Source organism: Lissotriton helveticus, chromosome 4_1 (assembly GCF_964261635.1).
Source record: "Lissotriton helveticus chromosome 4_1, aLisHel1.1, whole genome shotgun sequence".
Lineage (NCBI taxonomy): Eukaryota > Metazoa > Chordata > Amphibia > Caudata > Salamandridae > Lissotriton > Lissotriton helveticus.
Window position 1 is genome coordinate 919,028,918 of NC_136063.1, and position 27,326 is coordinate 919,056,243.

At 46.4% G+C, this 27,326-nt stretch overlaps 1 protein-coding gene across 3 annotated transcripts in view; it reads left to right on the forward strand.

Moving 5' to 3' along the window:
• RTTN (rotatin) overlaps positions 1-27,326 on the forward strand; it is an 891,871-nt gene that overhangs the window by 545,397 nt on the left and 319,148 nt on the right. For all 3 annotated transcript variants that reach the window (XM_078687523.1, XM_078687524.1, XM_078687525.1), the window contains one exon: positions 383-527. In XM_078687523.1, the coding sequence (XP_078543649.1) occupies positions 383-527 (145 nt within the window). The remainder of the gene's footprint in view (positions 1-382; positions 528-27,326) is intronic.

A 27,326-nucleotide genomic window follows, 5' to 3' on the forward strand; every position in this document is an offset into this window, starting at 1 on the left:
ATGCATGTCAGAGTCCTAGCTGCCACCAAGGGGCTAGGCCACTTTCAATAATTTAGATTTTTGCATTTTCTGTGATCTGAAGAATTGCTCATTGTATTGTGCAGAGTTGTACTACGCCCCACTCCTGTACAATAATGAACAATCCATAGAAGTGCACACTTTAGCAATCTAAAATGCGGTCAGCTGTGTATGTACATATTAACTCTCTCTACAATCCCAATGCTACAGTTATAGAGACAGGCAAGTTGAATACTGTTTGTTAATGCTTATTATTTCACCGTTCTAAATGAATGTACTATTACATCATTCTCAGGTATACTGTGCCTGAAGCATACTTGCGTTGTATTGTAATCATTCACATTTGTACTCATTTATAATGCAGATTTTGGCAGGTACTTCCTGCTAGCATTGAAGATGAGAAGCTTCTGGCTGATGTGATCAGTTTCCTAACTAAGCTGTTAAGGGACCAGAGGAGAGAATCCGATGTGGAAGATCTGACCTGGATTCTAGAGCGTCTTCTCAAACTTGTAAGTGCAAAACTGTATAAGTGCAGTCTTTGTCGGTTGAGAAACCTGCAGAGGATATAGGCAGACCGTTAATTTAAAATGACTTATAATATTGCAATGTTTACAATTTTGAGAGCCTTGTTCTGCGTCCAATGCGGATCCAGATTCAGGCATAAATAGGACTGTGCACCCAAATTAGAATAAAAACTACCTGTGGTAATGCTGTACTTTTTTGTATATTTCCTCAGGAAAAGCATGGTGTAATTTGTTTGTGGAAATTACCATGCACTACCATGTAATCCCCAATTCTGAGGTGTGGAACTTGGAAAGGGAAAGTAATTGTGTGCCAATTAGATGCTTCAGCTAGCAGTATCAGTAGCTACTGGGTGAAGGTTTGGCAGGTCATTCAGGATAAGCCCCTTGGTATTTGAAAAACAATTGTTTTGTATTGTGGTTTTTTTATGAGTCCTGTTTGTTAAAATATTGTGCCAGAATTAAAAGTAAGCTGCACACTTTAATCTTTTAGTTGCTCAAACATTGAAATAGATAGAAAACCATGCACATTGTGACATGTATTCCATGGCAAAACTCCTCTAACATGTTCAGTGTGCTCATGCACAATTTCCTCAAAGTTGAAATAAAACTCTCTGTTTAATCAAGTTTGGAGGCACTGGAAGGACAGGGAGCCAACCAAACTGCTACCTCTTTTCAAATGTCCAATAAGTCCTCCAGTAAAGAGGAAGAACATTTTGGCTCTTTGTAAAGTTTTGGCTAGTCAAAGTTGGTCACACAGATATCTGGGTTCATTGCAGAGCAAGGAAACTGGTTGTATAGGACATGCACAAATTGAATGTCTTCTGCCCAGCACAAAGCTACATTACCGACTAGGAAGAGACCAAGATCATAGTACTTGTAGGTTGCCACATCTACAGTAGATGAGAAAAAGCTGAGGTAAAAAAACCCTAGCTTGTTCAGGTCCACATAGTGTGCCAAATAGACTCCAGCAACGTACACATTTTTAGTCCCTCATATGATGCACATGTAACACAATACACCACACAAACCTAAACTAAGAAAGACAATTGTGAAAGACTGTCTATATTTTATGTGTATATGGATAATAGGCAGCCCCCTAATCATGGCTATGAGCTAACAAGTCTGTACTGCTGAGCTATCATCAGTTCAAACAGAGCCTAGTCTCTGCCATTGTTCCCCTTTTTAAAATATGCAGCAAATTATCCAGCCACTTGGGGTGGGAGGGGGCATATTAAGGAAAAAAAACAGAGGGCCAGCTGGCACAACTTTTCTATGAAATTAAGGTCTTGGATAAACTGCTTAGAAAAGAACATTTGTTTTGACCACACCAATGCCACCCTAGTTGTTTGTGAGAACAGTGCAAATGCATCAAACAGAATATAGTATGGACAATGAGTGCTCTCAGTTTAATTTAAAAAAAGGCCGAACCTTCTCAATAAAATGAATATTTAGATTTGTTATATTTGTGAATTGCTACCTAGAAACCCAGAAAGTTACAGAGCATTAATAACAAGGTAAGACCACAATATAAACACTAATATGAACGAAGCCAGTCTAAGGGAATCGCAGGTTCAGAAATAGTCACTGAAGGAGAGGCAACCTAACTGTACAGCAGGTTCAAGCAAATTGGTACTGAGAATCAAATTCATCTTGCTTGTTTGGCCTTCAGATTTAAGTTTGTTTGACATCTTTCAATCAGTATGTGCAGCAGTAATGATTTCTGCACCACAACGTGTTGAAACGGGTGGAGGAGACTAGTGAGATTGGAAGAACATCATGCAAGGCCCAAACCTTCAACAATAACCTAAAGGGATGATATAAGCTTCTGCAGATCCTGTGACTGACTGAGAATGATGGTTAAACTGCACCGCAAGATGCCAATTGCTTCCACAGACCCTAAGAGTTCACAGGATGTGATCTCAAAACCCAAAAGAGAGATCTTTCTAAGAAGTTGGATAAACATTCCTGGCCTTGTAAACTGTAGAGTTGGCTTGGTCTGTAGCTCCCTATAACCTGTATTCCTTCTACCTTATCCACTCCTATGCAGGGGTACGTTTTACTAAGACTCAACACCAAACCAGTTCTCAGATGGAACTCTAGGATATCAAGCTAAAAGGCTAGAACCAACTTAGAAAGCAAAAAATAAAGAAACCAAATTGGTTTCTGGATATAAATGGAAATTGAATTCTGAAACAGAACATCGCTCCAGTGCATCAGAGGCCAAGGAATAATATATAAACAAGGGATTTCTCCCTGCCCTACTCCATCTTTTAATCAGGTTACATCAGGATAACTTTGTCAGAGTCAGATGGAATCAAGATGGTAGGCAACATGGAAATATTTTAATTAGGAAAGGAGTAAGCCAGGGGTGTGTGTTAGCACCAACCATGTTTACTTTATTCATGAATGAGCTCATAAATGAGCTATACGACTGTGGAGGTGACCCACCGAAATTGGGAGGCAAGCAAATACCATCGCTCCTGTTTGCTGATGACACATTACTTATATCTAAAAAAATGTTTTAACTAAATATTCAAAAGCATGTGAATCCCGGGGTTTGAAAATCAATTGTCTGAAAACAAAGTATATGGGTTTCAACCCCTACAAATTTGCTAAGGGAAAAGTACTGTTGGAAGGTCAACTTTTAGAGCAGGTTAAAGCGTTTGATTATTTAGGCGTTACAATTTGTGAAAACCTAGCATGGTCCCCTCAAATTCTGAAAAGTGCCCTGACACTACAATAAGTAGACTGCGCAATTGTTAAAAGAGCTAAACGCTCAGCCTTTCGCCCAGTTTCCCCTGCAATAGAAATCCATAGGGCATAAGGTTTGGGCGCAGCACTCTTTGAGGCTGAACTTTGGGGCCTCGAGGACACCAAATAATTAGAAGTTGCTGAAAATACATTTTTAAGAGCTCTTCAAAATATTCCAAAGAATACTCCCTTATTGCCATTACGCATCAACCTTGGGTTAAAATCTATCTCCCATTGTGCTGCCCTAAAGGTGCTCACGTTCTGGGTGAGATTGTGGACTAGCAAAACCCAGATACCCGTAAAGGATGCAGTGGAAGAATTGCTGTCCCTACAAAGGAAATCTGGTCTCTTGCCTGGTTTAGGAAGGTTAAGGGGTGGGTCCTAAAATAGGATTGAGCAGCATGTGGGATGACCCCTGCTCCATATCTAAAAAAAATGATCCCCAAACTAAAAACCATGTATTGGAATTGTATTAATACTGGTTGCACTGAATCGAGGTCATTAGGCACTTTATTACCACAATTTTTAAATGTTAATAGTTGTTTTAAATTCGAAAAGTATATGGATGATGTAGAACCCCCCCCCCCTCCCCCCCCCCCCAAGCACGTGCCCTTTACATTCAGTTTAGATTTGGCACCCTTCCTCTAATGGCTGTGAGAAGCAAATGGACCACTTCTACTTTTACCCCCATGTGCCCATCCTGTAACTCCACCACTGAAACTATTGATCATTATCTTTTCTTTTGTCCTGCTTACGTTACACTGAAGAAAAAATGGATTGTTCCTGCATGTTGTGTCCTGTCTTTTTCCTGCCACACAGACGCTCTGCGTGTTTTTACATCTGACACCACCAAATGGCTTGTCTATACTCTATCTAGATCTCTCCTAAATGCCTGGTGGCTGAGGCTCAAAGTGGCTAAATGAATGCTCACCACCGGAATAGGAGGCAATCCAAGGGAGTGCCTTGACCTAAGCCCTGTGTCGCACACTAGACCCCCTAGATATATTTAACATATATTTGTTTTTATATCATTTTAGCTCATTTTATCTTGTTCTGAAATCCTAGAATGGTGATTTTTGCCTCTACTTTCTGTTTTTTAAAATTCTTGCACTGATAATCTTTTATCAATATGTTTTGTATTTTATGATATGACATGTGTGCGTATGATCTTGATATTGATAAAACAATACAAACGAAACTATATATAAACAAAGAAAACATGGAAAGGAACATAATGAGTTATAGTGAAGCATCCAGTGTCAATCGCAGGGAAAAAGACAAACCGGTCCCATTTGTCTTTATGACAAGGGCAAAAGTGACCTGCACAGTTGTCTGTGTTTTCAGCATTCATAGCTTTAGATCCCATGTTGTGCACACAGCATGTGGGTTTGGTATGCTACAAGTTGTTTTTCTTCAAAAAAGGAGTTTTCTTTTCGACATGGCTCATGGTACCTTTACTGAAACCCAAAATGCACCAGGACACAAACTCCATTTCAGATTGTTTTTTTTTTTCTTCCAGTGAACTCTATATTTTTGACTGTTTTTTATCGGTGAACATCAATTCAACATTTCAGTGCTGTAGAAATTACTGAATGGCTAGTCACTTCAGAACCGTGATCTGGAGAGCTGGTGTCAGGTCGTATGAGAAGGACTCATATGGGGTGAAAGTATGGACAATACATAATTCAAATGTTGCCCCTCTTGCAATAGCAAATTTCCTTGCTCTGGCCCATATGGATTCTGCAACCTGTGTCCTTCCAAGAACTATGATGAATCTGTCTGTTAGGCATGCAATGACTGCAATTGCAAAAAACAATTCTGTACCGAAGGGGGCGGCACTACCTAAGGATACTGTTCCAGGTTTCTAGCAAGGCACCTTCAGGTGGTGGGGGCTGCCAACATCAAGGGATATGTCTCCTAGGATTTAGAACTAGGATTGTGGAACCCCACATGGAGTGGAGCCCAATTTCTGTGAGATTCCTCCCTCCTGTGAATACTCTGACTCCCAAGAATCAGTATCTCCCTTAGCCCCCAGTGAAACCAAGACCCAGCATAATGACAGTACCAAGATTTGCTGGGTCCAGCACTAATGGACTGTGAAAAACACCTATAGCCGCAAAAAGGCGCACTCAAGTCACTCACAGAGGGTTTTCTTAGGGGATCAACCTCAAAATGAGCCACATCTCCCTGCCAAGGAACAAACCCGGGTGTGCCAAGCCTTCACTGACATGCCGGTGCCATAAAAAAAACCTTGATATGCTGTGCCACCAAAGGTAGTTGAGACTGTTCGATTCCAGAAGGTTTCTTCAACAACTGAGGAGGCTAGAAGTCAAAACACTCCACCCGCAAGCAGAAAAGTTCTACCGGCGCACATCCAACACAGGAGGGCACTGACTAGAATTCCTCGCCGCAAATAGTCCCAAGATCGAGGGCAATTTATTTTGACCGAATTACTGGTCATTTTGTTACATGTCAACTACAATCTGTAGTAACAAGTCACAACAAAGACTCACTACTGAGAGAGAAATTATAGAGAAATCCGAACATTCTCTATTCCAACTAAACATACGATGGGATGATACAATTCCATCTACTTCTCGACTACATACCACACAATTACATTCTGTACTTTCTGATTTAGATGCAGAATACACACTAGATCAATGCCACTAGGAGGGCAGAGGGCCTATTAAGCACCAAGAGGAGGTTACATGGCTTGAATATAGGGTGGATGTGTAATATGAATTTTCTCTCGACATGTACCAATTTAAGGCTTCCCTACCTAATGAAACATCTATTTATCACACGGTAATAGCAAGGGCCGCCGCCCATCTCTATGTTCAGCTGTACTTAAAGAATATTTTTTTAATTGAAACATTATCCAAAACAGAGATGAGTACACCATGTTTGCCAATACAGAAAACAAAGATGAAGCGTTGTGTGGGACACCAAACCAGGAGAAAAAAATACAAACCAGATCCATAGGATCCAATTTTCATTAGAAGCTGTATCGATTTGATTCACTAGTGGTACATACTGCTAGGGAAAGGGCACTAATGCAAGGAACAGGGGACACCACTCAACAGACAAAGTGAAAGATTGATGCTGCAAGTAATTTTGTCTGCATGGGGTGGCTTTGCATTGGAACATTACAAATTTAATGGCCCTGCTCTCAATTACAACAGTAATACATGGAATGACATTTTAGTGCTTCATGTCCCAGACCCATATCATATCAAAAATCATTCATTGTGCCTTAGATGCTGCAGGTGCAGCTTCTAGACTAGTGGTTCTTAAGCTGTGGTCCTGGAACCCCCTGGGGTCTGTGATGCCTACTCAGGGGGTCCGCGACTGATTAAAAAATTAAATGATATTAACAGATTAATAAAATGTATGTAAATAAGGAAACCGAATTAAAACATTTCACAATTAAACTGTTAAGTAAACGTCAATGAGTTTGCATTTGGAGGCTGAAAATTAAGTTGGTGCCCTCAGGTTGTTTTGTGCGAGCAGTGTAAATGTATCAAACAGAATATAGTATGGACAATGAGTGGCCTCAGTTTAATTTAAAAAACCCCAACCTTCACATTCAAATTAACATTTTGATTTTTTATATTTGTGAATGAAATAAAATATTTCATCTTTAGTGTTTGTGTTTTTAATGAATGCTTGTTTTTATATTTGTGTGTGTTTTGAGGTTCAAATCATCTAAATTGCTTAAGCCAGGGTGCCTGGCTTCCAGTAATGACTCCGGGATGGGGGGTGCGGGGAGAGTGGTCCTTGGATTCCAATAATGATTCAGTTGGTGTCCCGAGATTGCAGTAAAGATAATGGGGCTGTCCAAAGAAGTAAAAGGTCAAGAACCATTGTTCTAGACGAATCAATACCATTAAGACGATGTGTCTAACATTGAAATTCTGGGTTCAGATCAGATGTCCAGCAACATGTCAGCTTTCGACAGTCAACACCTCCTTGACCACAGGTGGGTGGGGTGTAGGCAAAAAAGAAAAAGGTACGGACACTGTTGAGGCCAAGGGTGACCTCCAACATTAGCATCAAGAAGGAACAACCAGCTCATAAACCTGCACCTACTTCTTCAAAGCAAAAATACTATTAGTAGCAAGCCGTCCAAGAGGGACACATTTAATGTAGACAGCCACCATATTCAATAGGAGACTTTTGCAACAACAGAAGGAGAAAGGCCATAGGTGTACATGGTAGAGGCATCTCTGCCACTAAACATTGACCACCTCTTCATTCCCCTGACCCCAAAACACCTGTTGGAGGAAGTCTTGGGTTATACGTTAAAGCTGATAGAAATGGCCTTACATCTGTTGGTGTTATCCAATGTTACTAACGGATATTGCCTGGTGTTTCACAGCATCCCTCCAAATCTGCTGCCCCGACCTCATGAAGTACATGAGCATCATCTCAGGCTTTTATTGGAACTGGTGCAGGCACTTTACAAAATGGATCCATCGAAGTAATGCAAATACATCAACAGGGACCATAAACATGCTCCCTATAATTCATAATACATCAAAACCACAAGATATTATGACCGATTTATGCTGGGAACGCTTATCCTCAAAGTCACTTCCAGTCACTTCAAAATGATTTCCCTCCGAGATCTCATCCATCTTCTGACTGGTAAACTATATGACAACCATGCACTTGAAGCGTGCGTACATTTCCAACCCAATCCATCAGGTCCTCCAGCAGTACCAGAGGTTTGTGATAATCAGAGTTAATTATAAATTCATAGTCCTAATGTTCGGAGCAATGACGGCTTCAAGAGTGTTCATGAAATGTATAACTATAGTGTATTGTATTTGTGATAGGCTGACAAAAGAGCAAGTCAGCAGCAATGCCTTGTACAATTCTAGACAAATTAGGCTTGGCATCCATAACGTCTTACTTGAGTCCATAACAGACAAAGACTTTCCTAAGAGCCAAGCTCAATGAAATCACAGGGAATGCTTATCCCTAACACAAGAGAGGCATTTCAAAGCTGCTTTATAGTTACCAGATAATGTGTCCTCTGACTGTGAGAATGATAATCAGACTATTAGGAATGATGGCATCATGTGTTGCCTTAACCTCAAATGCATGAATACATTAGCGTTGTTTGCTGAAAGGTCTAGACAGAAAATAGTCACAAATAACAGGGAAGTTGGAAGCAATGTTATAGCACACAACAAACTGTAAAGTGTGGCAAAAATAATTTATTACTGGGCAGATCATTTCTCGACTCATAGCCGTAGGTTACAATAAATGCAGAGCAGAATAAAGGGGGAACCCTCTGGAAGAGCAATAAGAGGTCAGGGAGAAGAGGGGAAATACAAAAACATCAAAACAAAAAGTCTCCCTCTGACCTACAGTTTTGCAGCGTGAATCTTTCTGGATTCACTATGCTGTGCATTATTCCGCGGTCTTGTGGTTGGGTCCGGATTCGTAGTCTTTTCTTTGTTTTTTTTTTTTCTTAGCCCAGGTGGGCGTCGGCGTCACACCCCCTTGGGTGTATTTCCGGTGACGTCGGCATGCTTCCTGCGGAAGCTCCCACTCTTGGGCGCCATCTTCAGATTCTTTTTTTCCGCGGTCGGGTCTGGATCGTTCCCGTTTGGGCTCCAGACATTTTTGGAGAAAGAAGAAAGAAAATACAGAAAATACGAGGAAAAGTCATCTGAAGACTCCAGGGGACTTCATCAACGAAAGATCAGCAAGGATAAGGCGTTTTCCATCGAGATCTTCGACGACCGTCGACGAACACGCGACCAGAGAGGCCCTGGACGCTCGATGATGGACAACACGCCGTTCAAGTTCTGCCGTAACTGCCACCACAAGTACGCGCAGAAGGACCAGCACCCAGTAAGCAACCTTTGCCTACCGGTGGACCACGAAAGCGGAGACTGCAACGCCTGTTCCGCCTTCGCCCCGAAGACCCTTCGTGTGAGAGAGAGGCAGAGGGTAGCACACGCCACCCTGCAGGGGAAGGCCCCGACTCCGTCACTCTACGAGCTGGGGATGTCCTCCGAGGAAGAAGACAACGCTGCCGCCGAAGACGACAGCTACACGGTCGTAGAGACCGATTACACGAAGACTTCTGACAAGGTAGGAGACTCTTCGGCCCCCAAGAACCCGAGAGACCCTGAGTCTAGAAAAATCGAGGGCAAGACCCCGAAAGCGCCGACGCCAAAAAAGGCGGCGTCCGTGACGCGGATCCTCCGAGAAGGAGTCCCCGGCGCCGAGAGCTGCTGATCAGCAGAAAACGTCAAAAATCGTCCCCGAAAAGGATCGATCGACGCCGAGGGAAAGAGACCCAAAACTGACGACGACGACCAGAGACCCAAAATCCGGCTCGACGTCGAAAACTTCGACTCCGAAAGGCACGGCGACGAGCCATCCGCCGAAGAGAGCGGCCGACCCATCCGACGCGGAACACGCGGCCGAGCTGGAGAAGAAAAGAAGGCGCCTCGAGGCAGAAATGGAGAACATCATGCAGCGGAAGAAAGATTTTGACGCAAAGATGAAAGCCTTCACGATCCCTCACAAGACCAAACCACCGGTGGTGGAGGCGGTCGAGGAGGAAGAGGAGATCGCCGAAGTCACCGAGGAACAAGACCAGGACGTCGAGGTGATCGACGACCAGGAGGAGTACGAGAATCCCTACGATAGTTACAACTATGGGGAGGAAGAGGATGGCAGGACAGACACAGAGTCGGCACCCTCTGACCTTCAGGAGGTAGATTACATCGATGTCGACACCGACAGCCCGGAGGAGGTGGTCGACACTTACCCCTCGAGGCCCTCGCCGCCGGACGACATCGGGGCCTACAACTCGGTGATACAATCTGCCGCAGCAGCTTTCAAGCTCAAGCTCGACGAAGAGAAGCAGAAAGCAGACTTCCTTCTAGAAACATTGCTCCCAACACAAACGAGGAGCCAATTCCTTCCAATGCTCGAGAGCGTCTTGGCTCAGGGGAAGGAAGCTTTCAGGGAGCCCGCAACATGCAAGGCAGTAACTGCCAGAACTGAGAAGAAGTACAAGCATGCCACAAAGGACCCGGCCTACATTCAGGGCACGGTCTCCGCAGACTCCATTATCACGGCCACAGCAAGGAGGAGGGCTAACGTACCCACTACCTCAGGCCCACCACCGGATAAGGAGAGCAAAAGGATGGATCTGGTGGGCAGAAGGATCGAACGGAATGCCGCGACCCACTGGCGCATGGCTAATTCCAACGCCCTGATAAACAGGCACATGTACCAAATCATGGAGGGACTAGGGCAGTTGGTGAAGGACTTGCCCCAGGATGCCAGGCAAAAAGCCGAAAAGCTGGTTGAAGAGGGAAAGAATGCGGCAAATTCTTGCCTTAAGACGGCCCTGGATGGGGCAGACACCGCCAGCAGGCTCATGATGATGGGCGTCACGGAAAGGAGGCACGCCTGGCTCAGGATATCCGGTTTCAAACCGGAGGTGCAACACAGCATCCTGAACACACCGTTCAACGGCAGCACGCTTTTCGGACCAACAGTTGATGAAACGCTCAGCCAACTGAAGAAAGATAACGAAACAGCAAGATCCATGGGAGCATTGCAGTTCAGAGGGAACAAGAGGGGCACCCCGTCACGGAGGCCCGGCGGGAGAGGCGGAAACCAGCCAGGTACATCACACCAGGCTTTCCAGCAAACGCAACAGGCAGACTCGCAAGCTCAGCATGGTCAGCAGAAGCAGTCCTGGCAGTACCAACAAAGAGGCCAGTCCTTTCGAGGGAGAAATGGACGGGGACAAAATAGGAGAGGAGGGCAGCAGCCCACCTCTAAGTGACTTCAAAAAACTCCGTGTGCCCGCCCACAAAAAAGGTCCCAGGGGGCAGCACGTACAGATGGGTCAAGACAAACTAGACACCTACGACCACATGACACCAGTGGGAGGAAGATTAAGATTTTACCTACGAGAGTGGAGAGAAATCACATCAGACAAATGGATCCTCAACATTATCCAATTCGGATACTGCATAGAATTGGAGGGGAGACCAACAAGCAGAAAACCAAAAAGAAAAACACTAGCGAGCAAGCAGCTGCAGTGTCTTCAGGAGGAGGCAAAGGAACTCCTGCGGAAGCAGGCCATAGAACGGGTACCCTTCAAGGAAAGAAACACAGGAATATACTCAACGTACTTCCTGGTACCAAAGGTAGACGAGACAATGAGGCCCATTCTAGACTTACGGTTCCTGAACAAATTCATAAGAACGCAAAAATTCAAAATGACCTCCCTGCAAGAGGTGCTCCCACAGTTGCAGACCGGGGACTTCATGGTCACAATAGACCTCAAAGACGCCTACCTGCACATCCCAATGAACAGAAAGCACAAACACATGCTCAGGTTCACCATTGGAGAAAGCCACTACCAGTTCACGACACTGGCCTTCGGACTAAAATCAGCACCAAGAGTTTTCACAAAGTGCCTCGCAGCAGTCGCAGCGCACCTACGAAGGCAAGGTATACACGTATACCCTTACCTGGACGACTGGCTGGTGAAAGCAAACTCATACCAGAAATGCAAGCAGCACGCACATACAGTGACGAGCACGCTCATAAACCTGGGGTTCTCCATCCATTGGAAAAAATCATCAATGGAGCCGGAACAGGTCAAAATCTTCCTGGGAGCACAGATCAACACCTTACAGGGCAAGGTGTTCCCCAGCGAGAAGAGGGCGAGGGCGCTGGTGAAGGAAACTCGCCTCTACCGGAAGGGACAAGCTCGGACAGTGAGGACTGCGAGCAAGATCATGGGCATGATGGCATCATGCATCCACCTGGTACCAAATGTACGACTCCACATGAGACCCATTCAAGAATGGCTGCAGGAGCAATGGTCACAAGCTACAGGCGGTTGGGAGGATCTAGTGGTTGTAACGCACGCAGTGCAGAAGGAGATGGCATGGTGGACAATGGAGAACATAACAAGGGGAAAGCCTCTAACGCCCCCATCGCCAACAGTGACCATCACCACAGACGCATCCCTGAAGGGATGGGGCGCTCACATGGAGGAGCTCAAGGTGAGGGGACTGTGGACGACAACAGATGCGGCAAAGCACATCAATTACCTAGAACTGAAGACAATCTTCCTTGCACTGAAAGCCTTTCAAACAAGACTGTACAAACACAAGGTATTGATACAAACAGACAACACCACTGCGATGTTCTACATCAACAAGCAGGGGGGCACACAGTCAGCACCGCTTTCAACACTGGCGCAGGAGATATGGAGATGGGCCATCCCTCTCAAGATAGACCTGCTAGCCATACACCTACCAGGGAAGGACAACATACAAGCCGATTGGCTCAGCAGGCAGACATCGGCATCCCACGAGTGGGAGCTCAATGCTCAGGAGACAAGGTACCTGTTCGACAGGTGGGGGACACCATCGGTGGACCTGTTTGCCACACGCCTGAATGCAAAATGCCAAAACTTCGCATCCAGGCAGCCCGAGGAGGGGTCACTGGGGAATGCCCTATGGATAGATTGGTCAAGGACATTTGCCTACGCCTTTCCCCCGATACCACTGATGCACAGAGTGCTGAGCAAGTGCAGAGCGAGCAACATGACACTGATACTGGTCGCACCACAGTGGGCGAGGCAGACATGGTACTCGCAGATCATGGAGATGACACAGTGTGCACCCCACAGATTCAGCAGGAGGAAATACCTACTCTCCATGCAGAACGGAGAGGTACTACATCCAGAGCCAGAGAGCATGAGCCTAGTGGCGTGGCTCCTGAGGACATAGAGTTCGCACATTTGAGACTACCAGAAAGCACCCTGAGGGTACTTCGGGAGGCACGAAGGCCCAGCACTCGAAAGTGCTACGTTGCGAAATGGAAAAGATTCACAATATGGTGCAGACAGGAAAGACTCCACAATAGAATGAAGAGGGACTCCACAGTGCTAAGGTACCTGACGCACTTGCTGGAGAAGAACCTTAGCTCATCCTCTTTAAGAGTTCACTTGGCAGCGATAGTCGCCTACACAAGGGGAGAAACGTGCAGGAGCTTCTTCACATCACAAGTGGTGAAGAGATTCCTAGAAGGAGCGAAAAGGATCGCACCACCCAAGCGGGTGCCGCCACCTGCATGGAACTTGAACACAGTCCTAACGGAACTCATGAAAGAGCCCTTTGAACCACTTCACAAGGTCTCCCTAAATATGCTAACTATGAAAACAGCCTTCCTGGTTGCAATAACGTCCTTACGCAGAGTAAGCGAGCTTCAAGCGCTGACGCTACAAGAACCCTACATACAAATACACAACAATAGAGTTGTGATGAGGACTGACCCACACTTCATGCCGAAGGTGGTATCCAAATTTCACATGAACCAGTCTATACAGATACAGAGTTTTTTCCAAAAACCAACAACCGGCGCAGAGCGAGCTCTGCACACCCTGGACGCCAGAAGGGCAGTCATGCACTACATTGAAAGGACAAAGGGACACAGGAAAACAAAACAGTTTTTTGTGTCATTCGCAAACAGCTTCATGGGTAAAGCAGTAACCAAAAAGACCATTGCACGATGGATCGCACAGACAATTCAACTCTGCCACAAACGTGCAGGACAAGAACTGGCTGAGGGGACACGTGCCCACTCCACCAGGAAGAAGGGCGCTACAATAGCCTTCCTGGCTAACACACCCATAGAGGACATATGCCTGGCGGCAACATGGGCTTCGGTGCACACGTTCACGAAGCACTACTGTGTGGACATACAAATGAACAAGGAAGCTCAAGTGGGACAGAAGGTACTACAGCACATATTCAACACCCAACGCTCATCTTCCACCCAGCCGCCACATAGATGAGAAACCGCTACAAAATCTATGCACAGCATAGTGAATCCAGAAAGATTCACGCTGCAAAACGAATAGTTTTCTTACCTGTCGGTGTAGTTTTGCAGCTTGAAGATCTTTCTGGATTCACTAGCGAACCCACCCACCTCCGCCAGAAAGATGAGGCTGGAGAGAGAAGAGGTGGTTAACTAAAGAAAGGACTTTGAAAGTACAAAGCGGTAAATACAAACTAAATAGAACATTGCCATTACTTCGGAAACGAAAGAAACACGGAAAAAAAGAACCCGAAGATGGCGCCCAAGAGTGGGAGCTTCCGCTGGAAGCATGCCGACGTCACCGGAAATACACCCAAGGGGGTGTGACGCCGACGCCCACCTGGGCTAAGAAAAAAAAAAAAAACAAAGAAAAGACTACGAATCCGGACCCAACCACAAGACCGCGGAATAATGCACAGCATAGTGAATCCAGAAAGATCTTCAAGCTGCAAAACTACACCGACAGGTAAGAAAACTATTCGTTATTTTACATTGACATTATTTGAATTTCATATGTGAGCCATCAAGAACTGTTCTGAACACAAACCAGTTCACAAAAATATCTTTTTAATTTCTTTTATCAAAAATATTTTTATCATCTTGTTCTCTTTTTTCATATATAAAATATTTTTTTTTTTCACAATTAAAGAATGACAATACAGAAATTATTCAAAATCAGAATGTATATATACAGAAAATAAAAAAGTATAATATACACAACAAATATTAGCCCCGAGAGGGGAAACACTCAACACACTCACACAACCACTTTCATACCACGAGATCACTCTCCCCAACACACATTCAATCAATCTGGGAGGATCTACTACAGAGTGATATAGTAGTTTCCGTAGACCATATCCAACAACTGCACAAGGCAGGATCTTGATCAGGCTCTAGTCGACGCGTTTCGGTGGCAGAACAGGGATGACATGCCACCTTCTTCAGGACCAGCCAGATACAAAAAGTAGTGTCTACTCAGCCCGGGAAAAAAAACACCGAAAGAGATATAAATGTACACTATAAAAGATGCCCACAAGAATTTACAAGATTAAGTCCGCTATTATTTACATGTCTGTGGACCACCCAATGAACAATATTTACCTCCGCTTTGACCCTACAAAAGTGCCAGAAGAAGAGAAGACAAGCTATGTGCAGCCCAAGGACAAACAACTCAATACATATAGGGACTCATTTTTCCCCTACCTACTCAGGGCGAAATGAGTTTTCTACAATCACTATGAGCACAAACCAACACCACACACCCAAGTGAGGTGTACCTAACACGTTCAAGAAGACATATCAGATCTCAGTCGGCAATTTCATCTCTTTTGCATCCTTGGATGCTTACCAAAAAATGAAGGGGTTGAAACCAAAATTCAATATTACTCGATACCCAACAGGTCAGAAGGAAGAACACCTTTCCTTCCTTTCTGTGGTCTCGGATAAAAGTTCCTACGTTACTTATCCTGTGTAGCGAATAAAACAGATAGTTTGTCCTACACTTCTAATCTACTCATATGCTCTTGTACCAGTGTTCCCATTATCTACAGGGGCCTACGTCAACAGAAATAAAAACAAATGTAGTATAGTCAACACGATTATTTCTATTCTATGTCTTTTACCCCAAACCACTCTTATCACTATTCGAGGAATTCATGACACCTCTAAACACAAAAACACAAATAGATATGCAATGCTTAGAGTGGAGAGGAGGAGGATCTTACACCTGATATTTACAGGAAATAGTCCCATTACTCATCTAAACTGGTGTGACATCATAGGTTCATTTTAACATTTAAGATATGTCCCAAAAACCCAATCTCATTTGTCGCAGCTATTTCCGATTACATACCTATTATGTCGCTCTTTCTGCCACGACTACTCATGTAACATCTATGACCAGGAACTCATCCGTTTGACAATAAATGCAGATGCATCCCTGTGAGGTTGGGTAGTGCATTTAGGCAATCTAACAGTAAAGGGCCAGTGGTCGCAACAGGAGTGTGTCCTTCACATCAGTGTATTGAAACCAATGGCAGTGCACTTGACCCCTCAAACCTTCAACGCAAACTGATATTATTTTAACAGATATAACAACTGTGTTCTACATACAGAAATGCAGGGTTACACATTCTTCACAGCTGCCCGGTTGCATTGGGTGAGCAAAAATTCCTCTGGCAGAACATCTCCTCTGGGATCAACAATGCCTTTTCCGACCTGAGCAGTGTGCAGCAAGAATCTCAGGAATTGGAGATTTGCTCTCTGGATCTACACTCATACTTCTAACATTGGGAAAACTAAACTGTGGACCTGTTTGCTTCCCCCCAAAAAAGCAAAATGCCACAAAGGTGCCTCCAGGTATTGTTAAGCTGGACAGGGATATTTGCTTATGCATTTCCCCTCTACCACCGATTCCTCTTGTGATACATAAAATGAGATAAGTGCTCACATCAACCTTGGTACGCTTTACTTCGAGATGTCTGTTCAGCCTGCTGAAAAGCTTCAACTCTGCCCAGACTTACACAGTAAATCCAAAGGGAATCTACTACATGCTAACCTTAAGGCACTCTGCCTTGCGACCTGGCACCTGAGGCCTTACTATATGGGAACTTACATTTCTTCCGTACTGTATAAATATTCTAAAGGAGGCATGAAAACCTTACATTTGGACATGATAAGCTGCTGATTGGAAATAATGTCATTTACTGTTCCAATCTCCAGATGTATACAGTAAAAGCTACAGTTCAGCACATTGTTATGCCTGCAAAAACATGCTCATCTTGCATATGAATGCAGGCTCATTTAGCAGTGTTAGACTTGTCATCGGTGCTGTGATCGTATCACAAACATTTTGCATTCTTCCCTCTTATTTTTCTGAAAATCATTGTTGTTGAATTTAGGACTCTGTGCGTTTCACCACTGCTAAAGTGCTTGTGCGCTCTCCCTAAAATGTATTTGGTACTACATGTACTGAGGATCTGTAAATTAAATGCTACTAGTGGGCCTGCAGCACTCATTGTCCCTCTGACTTACAGTAGCCCTTTAAAACATGCCTCAGGCCTGCCATTGTAGCCTTTAGTGCAGTTTTAAAACTGCCAATTCAACGTGGCAAAAGAAACCTTTTGGCATGCCTAAACCTTCCTTTCTAAAACATACAAGTCTCCCGTAAGATAGGCCCTGAACAGACCCTAGGGCAGGGTGCATTATATTTAAAAAGTAGGACATATATTTTTAAGTTTTACATTCCCTGGTAGTGAAAAACTCCAAGATTTGTTTTACACTACTGCACGGCCTGCCTCTCTCATAGGATAAATTTGGCTTACCTTATAACATTAAATAAGTGCTAACGGTTGATTGATAACAGGTAGACATGTCATATTTAGTCTAAATGAATTGTAATTTAAAGTTCCCTTTAAGTTAACGTTGGATTTTAAGTCACATTTCTAAAAATACCATTTTTGAAAATTGGCAATTTCTTGGTGCCTACTGTCAGTGTCCTGGGTCACATGACTGTGAATAGCTTGGAAGTTTGTCTTTGTGTATTCCTCCCAGACTGTGAGATGAAAGAGGCTAGTTGTTGGCAGAATGGGCCATCCTGTCAGGATTGTGGGGTGGAGCAGTTCCCTGCCCCAATTATATTTCTCAGGGCTGCTTCCAGCACACTCACACATGATCTTGACACCATTCTTTTGTCACCCCAGATGTCTGGGAGCCTTGGCAGGGGAAGATGAGACATTTCCAGAACCAGGTGTGAGGGTAGCTAGGATGTCAACTTCACTTCAAAGGCTGGCACCAAGTATACATATTGGACCTCCTAAACCACCTACTTAAGACTTGAGAAGGACTGCCTTGTACTCTAAAGAACTGCGCTGTGCTTGAGGCCCGTCTTGTTTTTCATAAGACTGCCCTGCTGCTACCAGAGGACTGCCATGCTGCTGGAAGCATGATTTTGTTCTTCAGAGAACTGACCTGCTGGTTGAGGCCTCTCTTCGCTGCTTGAAGCAAAGAGGACTGCCTCCTTGAACCAAGGCTACCAGAGTGGCTCCAAGGGCTAGTTGGTTGGCATCCCGTGTGAGCTACAGGGACATAACCAGCTCCATAGCATTGAAGTTCTGGATTCAGGTCAAAGATCCAGCAATGCCTCATTTGTCTAGCAACGGTTTTCAACTTCCAAAAAGATGCTGTAGTCCGAAGGTGAAAACTTCACACGGCTTAAAGACAACAGGCTCCCCATTGGCAACAACACGCTTCTCGGCCTAGAAATCCAGCTTCTCCCACTCCTCTTATTGTTGACTGCTTCACCGAGACTTCGTCCAGCGCTCCCCGGTGACGACTCCTCCTCAGTCACTGCTTGTTGCCTTGCCCCACTGAATTCTACCTTCTCCTTGACTTTTTGCACAGATTCCCCCCACCTCCCCAAAAAAAAACGTCCGAAGGCAAGCAGAGACCGGACCCAACCAATCCTTATGTAACCAAACAGCACTCCATCGTGGTCGTGCTTAACTTTTGGCTTTGCCCCAGTCTCCCATGAGCAGATATCTGCGGTTGTTTTAAAAAAAAATCTTTTATGCTCTATTTTACACTTAAAACTTTAAAAATTAAAAACTCTGATTCTACTGATTGGATTTAATTCATTTTAGTGTCATTTGATTTATTAGATTTCTCTATATTTTCCTAAATTGTTGTGGGATTTTCTTGTGTTTTTACTTTATTACAGTTTGTGTGCTGCATAAATACTTTGCACAGTGCCTCTAAGTTAAGCCTGACTAATTTTGTGCCTATCAACCGCAGGGTTAAGCACAGGTTAATATAGTGACTTTTGTGGTTCACCCTGACCAGGATTGTGTTGTTACTAGAGTATGGTTTCCACCGCCTCAACCCAATTTCTTTGAAGCAACATTTGCCTCATACCAAAATACGCCACTCAACTTTTAAAATTCCAGTCATCAAAGCATTCATGAAAGGCCTTAAAAAGGTAATCTTTTAGACTACTACCAGTTCCCTCTGGGGATGTTAATTTTGCTCTCATTAAACTTAAGGTACCCCCTTTGAGCAACCACATTGTTGCTTGCTGCAATTTTTATCTTCAAATGTAGCATTTCTTATTAAGTTATTACCTCATTTACAAGATTTTGTGAGCTTAAAGCACTAGATGGTAGGGAGGGTGCACTGTTTTGTAATCTGCAGCACTGGTGGCCGCAATTCGGTTGTTACAGGTTAAAATGTTTTCCTTTCCAAACAAGATTATCATATATTAACAACTTTGATGAAGAAGCGGAACCAAATAGTAAAATTTCAAGCACAAGACAATTTTTTTGCGGATTAAAATAATGTATTATTTGTTTTCGGATCTTTCAAATATCACACCAATGTAAAAACCTTAATGCTAACCGTCCGATTTTTCTTTCCATGCCAGTCAGTGCACCTCTGGAGAATGTTAGCCTCAGTCATTGTTTGACTGCTCTTTTTACGACATTTCATCAAAGTGTTTTGAGCCTCGTCTTCTGGTGTGGCAGGGATGTCTAATAGGAAGGCTGGATTCCTGCCTTGTGGGACTTGTCACTGCCAAATGTCCGTGATGGACGCGCACCTCGTCTGTCTCTGCTGTTTTAGCACGACCACAAGGCCAAGACCTGCGTCGATTGTCATGTTATGAACCCAATGGCCTTGAGAGAGCAATCCCTCAAGCTCCTTACCACCCGACGTGCGATTCCGCAACGGTCTCTATCCCGGTCGAGAAGAAGGTCCCGGGATCGGTCGCAGAGCCATTGATCTTCATCCCACAAAAAGAAGAAGAGTGAGAAGTCAAAGAGGTCTTCGACCTCCCTCTGTCCATTAAAGTCATCTGACGAGACAAGGGAGCATTGTCGCTTGAGGCCTGGCTCACCGGGTGAGCCTGCGCCTATGCCGTCTCTGCGCCTACCCGAGTTTTTGCGAGCCGGAGCAACTTCGCCCAACTCTCAGAATTTTATGAGGCCATGCACCTGATATTTGGGCGGCCCCTCCCTTTTGGAGCCTCTTCGGGTCCCTTGGGATCAGTAGGGACGCCTATTGGATCTCCACCGGTGGGTCGGCCCTTGGTACTAGTCGGGCCCCTTAGACTCACAGATGGATCCAGACCAGCTTTGGTCAAGCCACCTTGAGCTCTCCCACTGGTGCCCTACGCTGGAACTTACTTCCCATTCTATTCCAGACTCTAACACGGAGCCAATGGGAGCTATTCCCTCCAGGCCTGACGCCTATTGCTGTGGGCTAGGACTAGGGGATGATTGGGAGGGGCCACTTAGTCCTGAGGATTACCAGCCCCTTGACCCCAATATGGACTGTTTCGAGGATTTGGCAGATGCCAGTGGACTTGGACACCCCCCCCTGATACTAGCTTGGTCTCTTCCTTCCGTGGCTACGAAGGAGGGAGCCTTCTTTTCTGTGGTTGTGAGGAAGGCGGCAGAGGTTGCATTCGGTGGCAGTCCAGAATAACATCTTGACAGACGTTCTTGAGCCGGGAGTTACCCTTGCAGACCCACTTCTCCTAATTAATGACGCCCTTGCGTCCTGGTAGAAGTCCTGCACTGTGGCTCTTTTGAACAGAACAAATGCCTGTGGCAATCTCCCCCGCCCCAGGGAATACCAGTTTCCTCGCCCATCACCCTAACCCTGAATCACTTGGTGGCCCAAGCCTCCACTTCCCCAGTAAATCCTGGTGCATTCCTGAACACCCCACCAGATAGAGAATCAAAAGAGGCTGGACACCTTGAGCAAGAAAATGTTTTCTTCCACCAGCCTGACATTGTGGTCAGTGAACACCCATGTCTTTTGGGCCGTTACTCCTATTTCCTTTGGGATTGAGTTGCGCTGGTGCTGCCTATGATCCCAGAGGAGACCCAGGCCATACTCTCCCAAGCTATGGAAGAAAGGAGAGTCGCAGCTAAGGTCATGATCTGATGTGGGCTGGACATGACCGATTCACTAGACATGGAAATGCCCTTTGACGGCTCCAGTCTCTTCAGAGACAATGTGGACTCTGCGCTGATGCTCTTCAAAGATAGCAGAGATATGGCCAGGTTGTTGGGCTTTTCCATGACCCCTAGTCAACCCCACTCCGCCTGGCTCCTTTCGTAGCCAGGAAAGGGGCTTCCATCTGTGTCTTTAACCCCCCTCCGCAGCCACCACCGTACGCAAGCTCCCCAACCTCTGCGTGGCTGAGGACGCAATACCCACACACACAATGGGTGTGCAGCCAGAGGTCGGGCCAGTCCATCACTGCCCCTCAGCTACAGCCTCCAAGCCTCTTTAGTTTGCCCTTCAGCCATTGCTGGCAAGCAATGGGAGGCAGGATATGACATCTCCTGCACCGCTGGAGGTCCATAACATCCAGCTTGGGAGTTCTCCAGATAGTCCGAAAGGGCTAGTCCCTCCCTTTTATGCGCACCCATGCCACCCACTTGCGACAAGCTGATGGAGGACCATCTCTCCTTACTCTGCCAGAAAGTTGCGGCTCTATTGGCCAAGACAGTCATAGAGGGGGTGACGACTCCAGAAGTAAGTTGTGTTTGTTATTCCCACTACTTTCCGGTGCCAAAAAAGGACAAAGACCATCGTCCTATCCTAGAACTACACCTTGTCTTCCTGAACAAGAAGAAATTTAAAATTCTCAATCTCCCTCAAGTGCTGTCTGCCCTCGACCCAGTAGACAGGATGGTAGCTCTGGACTTGTAGAATTCATACTTCCACATTCCTGTCAAGCCTTCCCAACGCCTTACTTGTGGTTCCCAGTGGGCCACGAAAACTTTCAGTTTTCTGTGTTCCCTCTTGGCCTTATCAGCAACCCCCGGGTGTTCCCCAAGGTGATGGGGGTGGTTGCAGCTCCTCTGTGGAGATCTGGGGTTCCACACTTTCTCTAGCTCAATGACTGGCTGTTGAAGGCGGGCTCGCCCCAAGCAGTCGTCTCCCACCTCTAGATTATGGCAGACCGCATGCACTCGCTGGTGTTCACTATCAATGTGCTTAAGTCACACCAGCCCCACTCTCAGAAGCTCCCTTTCATCGGAGCTGTTATGGACATATTTCATATTTCAATTTTGGGCTTATCCTCCCGAACGGAGAGTCCAGGATATTCAGGCTATGATACCGATGTTTCAGCCTCTATCCTGGGTTTTGGGGAAAACTGACTCTAAAGCTGCTGGGCCTCATGGCCTCCTACTTGTGACACATGCCCTTGGCATATGCAGGCTCTGCAGTGGGACCTGAAGTTCAATTGGGCGCAGAATCAAGGGAATCTCTCCAACAAGGTCCAGATCTCAGAGGGAACTGCAAAAGCTCTGCAGGGGTGGTTAGCAAATCATGTTTGGTTCAGCTGCAGACACCTCTTCCTTGCCCAACCAGATCTGCCAGTAGTTACAGCTGTGTCACTCCTGGGATAAGGTGCCATCTGGGAGAGGTGGAGATCTTATCTTATCTTATCTTAAAGGGGTTTTCTATAGCGCTCTGTCACCATGAGTTTCCTGGCGCTGGGTGGGTGCTGAGGAGTATGAAAGAGGGGAATTAGCCAGACTGTGTGAAGAGACTGGTTATCAGAAGTTTTCTGAATTCCAGGAGGGAATTGGAAGATTTAAGCAAGAGGGGCAGCTGGTTCCAGAGTTTGGGAGCCAAGTGAGCGAATCTACAGCCACCGTATTTTTTTAGCTTAATTGGAGGTGCAGCCAAGAGTTGGCGATGAGAGGACCGTAAGTTACGTACTGGACAGTAGGGAGTGACTAAGGATTTGAGAAAGGCGGGTGAGGTTCCAGTCACAGCTTTGAAAGTCAGGCAGCCGATCTTAAATGCGACTCTCAGTTCAACCGGCAGCCAGTGGAGTTTGCGAAGTAGTGGTTTTGCAGACTGCCACTTCGGGGTTTTATAGGCCAGTCTGGCCGCCTGGTTCTGTACGATTTGGAGCCTATGAAGAAGATATTTGGGTAGGCCATGGTACAGGGAGTTGGAAAAATCCAGGCGGGAGAGCACCAGGGCGATCAGGACTTGTATCAGGGCCTCGGGTGTGAGGAGATGGGAGACTTTCCTGATTTTCCTTAGCTGAAACATACAGGATGATACAGCAGCACCCACCTGAAGCTTGAGGGAGAGCTCTGTGTCTATGATAACCCCGAGGCTCTTTGCTGACTTCGCCGGGGTAGGCGGGGAGCCAAGCTCCAGCGGCCAGAACTGTGGGCCCCAGTAAGTGGGGCTGTTGCCCGGAAGGATTAGCTCCCTCTTCCCCGGGTTCAACTTAAGCTGGTTGAGGTTCATCCATTGCTGGATGTGTAGCATGACCGCCTGACAGTCAAGCGCTGCATTAGGAGTATTGAGAGGGGAAATGATTTGCAGATCGTCTGCGTAATTGAAAACGGTAATGTCCCATCTCTTCAGAGAATGGATGAGCGGGTGGAGATAAAGATTGAAAAGCAGGGAGGACAGAGAGGATCCCTGGGGCACTCCGCAGATGAATGGTTCCCTAGTGGCCATGAAAGGGCCTAGGCGAACCGCCTGGGTTCTGCCTGTCAAAAAAGATTTGATCCAGGCCAGAGCCAGGCCCTGGATGCCGGCTTGTTCGACACGGTGGAGAAGGATGTTATGGTCCACCGTGTCGAACGCTGCTGACAAATCCAATAGGACAAGCGCCCGAGGAAACCCTTTGTCGGCATTGCCCCTGAGAGAGTCCATGACTGCCAGGATCACAGCCTCGGTAGAGTGGGCAGGTCTAAAGCCGTCTTGATTGGGTTCGAGGTAGTTGGAACACTCGATAAACTGAGAAAGGCAGCTGGTGACGTGTGCCTCCAGGAGTTTGGATAGATAGGGCAGGAGAGAAATAGGCCGGTAGTTGGCAAGGTCCTCCGAGTCAGCTCCAGGTTTTTTCAGTAGAGGTACCAAAACAGCCTCCTTGAAGGAGTTGGGTACCGTGCCAGCCTCAACAGAGGTGTTTAACAGAGGCAGGATGCAGTTCGGCAAAGCCAAGCAAATGTCTCCAAGAACGGAGGGAGGACAGCAATCATTGGGTGAACCAGATTTGACTCGGGAAGCGAGTTTGGCCAGGGTGGAAGAGTCGAGAGCGGGAAAGCGTGATAGTGAGAATGGGTTTCCAAGAGAGGAAGCAGGTTGGACAGCGAGAGGGACGGGGGGAATGGAATTCTTAATCTTAATGATTTTTTCAGTGAAAAAACTTTTTAGGGCGTTGCAAGACTCTTGGGTGGGGACCTGGGAAGGGAGGGTTCTGGGGTCAGACGTCCGCTCACCCATGATTCTAAAAATCTCCTTAGACGTATTAGGGGCAACGGAAATCCTTTCGGAAAAGTATGAGGATTTTGCTGCTATGATTGCGCTTTTATATTTTTTCCGTGCCGCAACATATGCCTCTCTGTCAGTCGGTGAATAATTACGTCTCCACCTACGTTCCGTCTGACGTAGTTTAAGCTGCTGGGATTTCAGGGAGGTATTGAACCACCTGTGTGATTTACTATGGCGAGAACGGGGGAATCTGGAGAGAGGGGCAAAGAGATCGCTGGCTTTTGTAATCCAGTTGGAGAAGTCGTCTTCCAGAATCTGGACAGTCGCGGTGCTGCGCGATGGAGTTTGGGTGTCAGCCAGGAAGGAGAGAAAGCCTTGCGAATCTAGGGTATTCCATTTACGAGCGACCCCACCTGCCAAGGGAGGAGCTTTGACACGGCCCCTGACTGTGAGCACCGTGTCGATCATATGATGGTCCGACCAGATACAAGGGGTGATCACAGGACAGGAGAGCGTGAGGTTGTGGGTCCAGATATGGTCTAATATATGACCCCTGATGTGGGTGGGAGAGGAGACAAGTTGGCTCATGTTGAAGCTAGAGAGAACTTCAAACAACTCGGCCTCATGGGGACCGGCGTCACTATCATTGTACCAGTAGTTGAAATCGCCAAAGATAGCGACTCGGGCAGATGAGGTGATCAAATTAGCTAGCTGTTCGCTAAAGGTGGCAGGGAACAGAGGCATAAAGGACGGGGGGCGGTGGAGAACAATGAGAGTAAGAGCTCCCACCCCTGTTTCGAGGCTGATAATGAGGTTATCTACATCAGCAAGAGTGAAAGAAGACGTAGAGATAGATTTGAACTCCTTCTGTTTGACAGCTGCCACGCCCCCCCCACCAGCACAGCCGGAAGGCCGGTTCATATTGAGCATGTAATAAGCTGGGGGTAATGCTGCCAGAATATCGGGGAGAGAGTCATCTGTCAGCCAGGTTTCGGTGATTAGGAGAATATCGGGCGTTCATCGGTGAGTAGTATAAAAAGGTTAGCCTGATGTTTTACGCATGAACGTGTGTTTAAGTATAATACCCGTATGCACGAGTCACTAAAATTCAAACGTGCTGAGGACTGGATAGTGGGGTGAGGGAGGGAAGCTGTACGCACGATGCCCAGTGATGAGATGCGATCTAGGCAGGCAGGGGATAAGGTACAGTGTGTGGGTTGTACATTTCTCAGGCCAGAAGGAGAATAAGTAAGGGAGGTGACAGCATCCCTGGGCCCTGGACCCGTCCAGCCGCGGACGGGTGCAGACGGGCAGGACTCTAGCGCACCTCCGGCGCGAGTCAGGCGCGCCCGCAGTGCGTGTCCGCTGCGCGGAGGCATGGGCATCCCCTTTTATGCGCAACTAGAGCACGGTGAATCCCACCCACACACAAGATGGCCGCCGCTATTCTGTGCCCGGGACCAGCTCCACAGCGTCAATGCTCGACTGGGAGTGGCCCAGGGCAGCGGGAAAGAGGGGGAACGGAGTCAGCGATTAAAGCTTCTTCGATCAAGCTATTTTAGGTAGAGTTGCGATTAAGTAGATAAAACGCCGATTTTTGCAGTTTTTTAGTTTGAGCAAGCAAAATCAAAGCCTCTGGCCTTTGGAGGAATCGGGACTCCACATCAATCTGTTGGAGCTACGAGAGATCCTGCTTGTATTGAAAGCCTTTCTATCATCCATCAAGGAAAGGCTAGTGCAAGTGTTCAGGGACAACACCACCGCCATGTGGTACTGCAACAAGCAGGGCAGGATCGGACCATGGACATTTTGTCAAGAGGCCGTGCACCTCTGGACATGGCTGGAACATCAGAGGATATCCTTGGTGGTTCAACGCCTGGCGGACTCTCTGAACGCCAGGGTGGACGAACTCAGCCGAAGATGCCTAGCGGATCACGAATGGCCATCCGGAGGTGGTGCAAGATCTTTTCCAGCAGTAGAGAGAGCCTTGGTTAGATCTGGTTGCCATCGCTGAGAACGCACATCAGCAGTTTTGCATGCTGGAATTTCCAAGGAGGCTCTCGCTCAGAGCCACTTTTTGTCTCAAGTGGAGCTCAGGCCTCCTGTACGCCTTTTCTCCCCTACCACTTCTGCCCAGAGTTCTGAAGAAGATCAGAAATGACCAGTCCTAAGTCATCCTTGTTGCTTCTGACTGGACTCAGAGTTTGGTATCCCAAGATGTTGAGCATGGCCCTCAGTCCTCTGATCAGACTGCCTCGTCTGGAGGATCTTCTGTTGCGGCAGCAGAAGAGGGTTCTCCACCGAAACCTGTTAACGCACTGCCTTCATGTGTGGCAATTGAGCGGAGGCAGTTGACAGCATTCGACCTTCTGCACAAAGTCTGTAATGTCATCTTGGAAGCCAGGCGTCCCTCCTCTAAGAGGGTATACGTCTAAAGTTGGGGTAAGTTTGTTGCATGGTGTGCAGAAATACAGGTTGACCCCTTATTCAAAATATTTGGATTATATAGATATCTGGTCGTGCTGGGCCAGGTCAAAGTCACAAGTTCAGGCCGACCGCGATGGAGCGAGGATCGGCTAGAGCAACCAGATTAGTCCTGCTGAAGTTTAGCTTCTCAAGTCAGCACCAAGAGTCCTGTTTGCGGTGGAAGGTGGCCTTAATTAGAAGGGAGAGCATTGTGGGAGACTGCTGGAGTAACGTGAAGAGCAGGCGAGGGGTCACGGATGGTCCCCGCTGCGGTGGATGCTGTAGCACAAAGAGGTGGCTGACCAGAGCTTTGTCCTGAATCGTAGCGTGGATGGCAAGGTCTTCATGTGTGTCGGTCTATTCGCGGTCGTGAAGTTCCCAAAAACTTGACTACAGTTCTCAGCCACACCAAGAGTCCAAGAC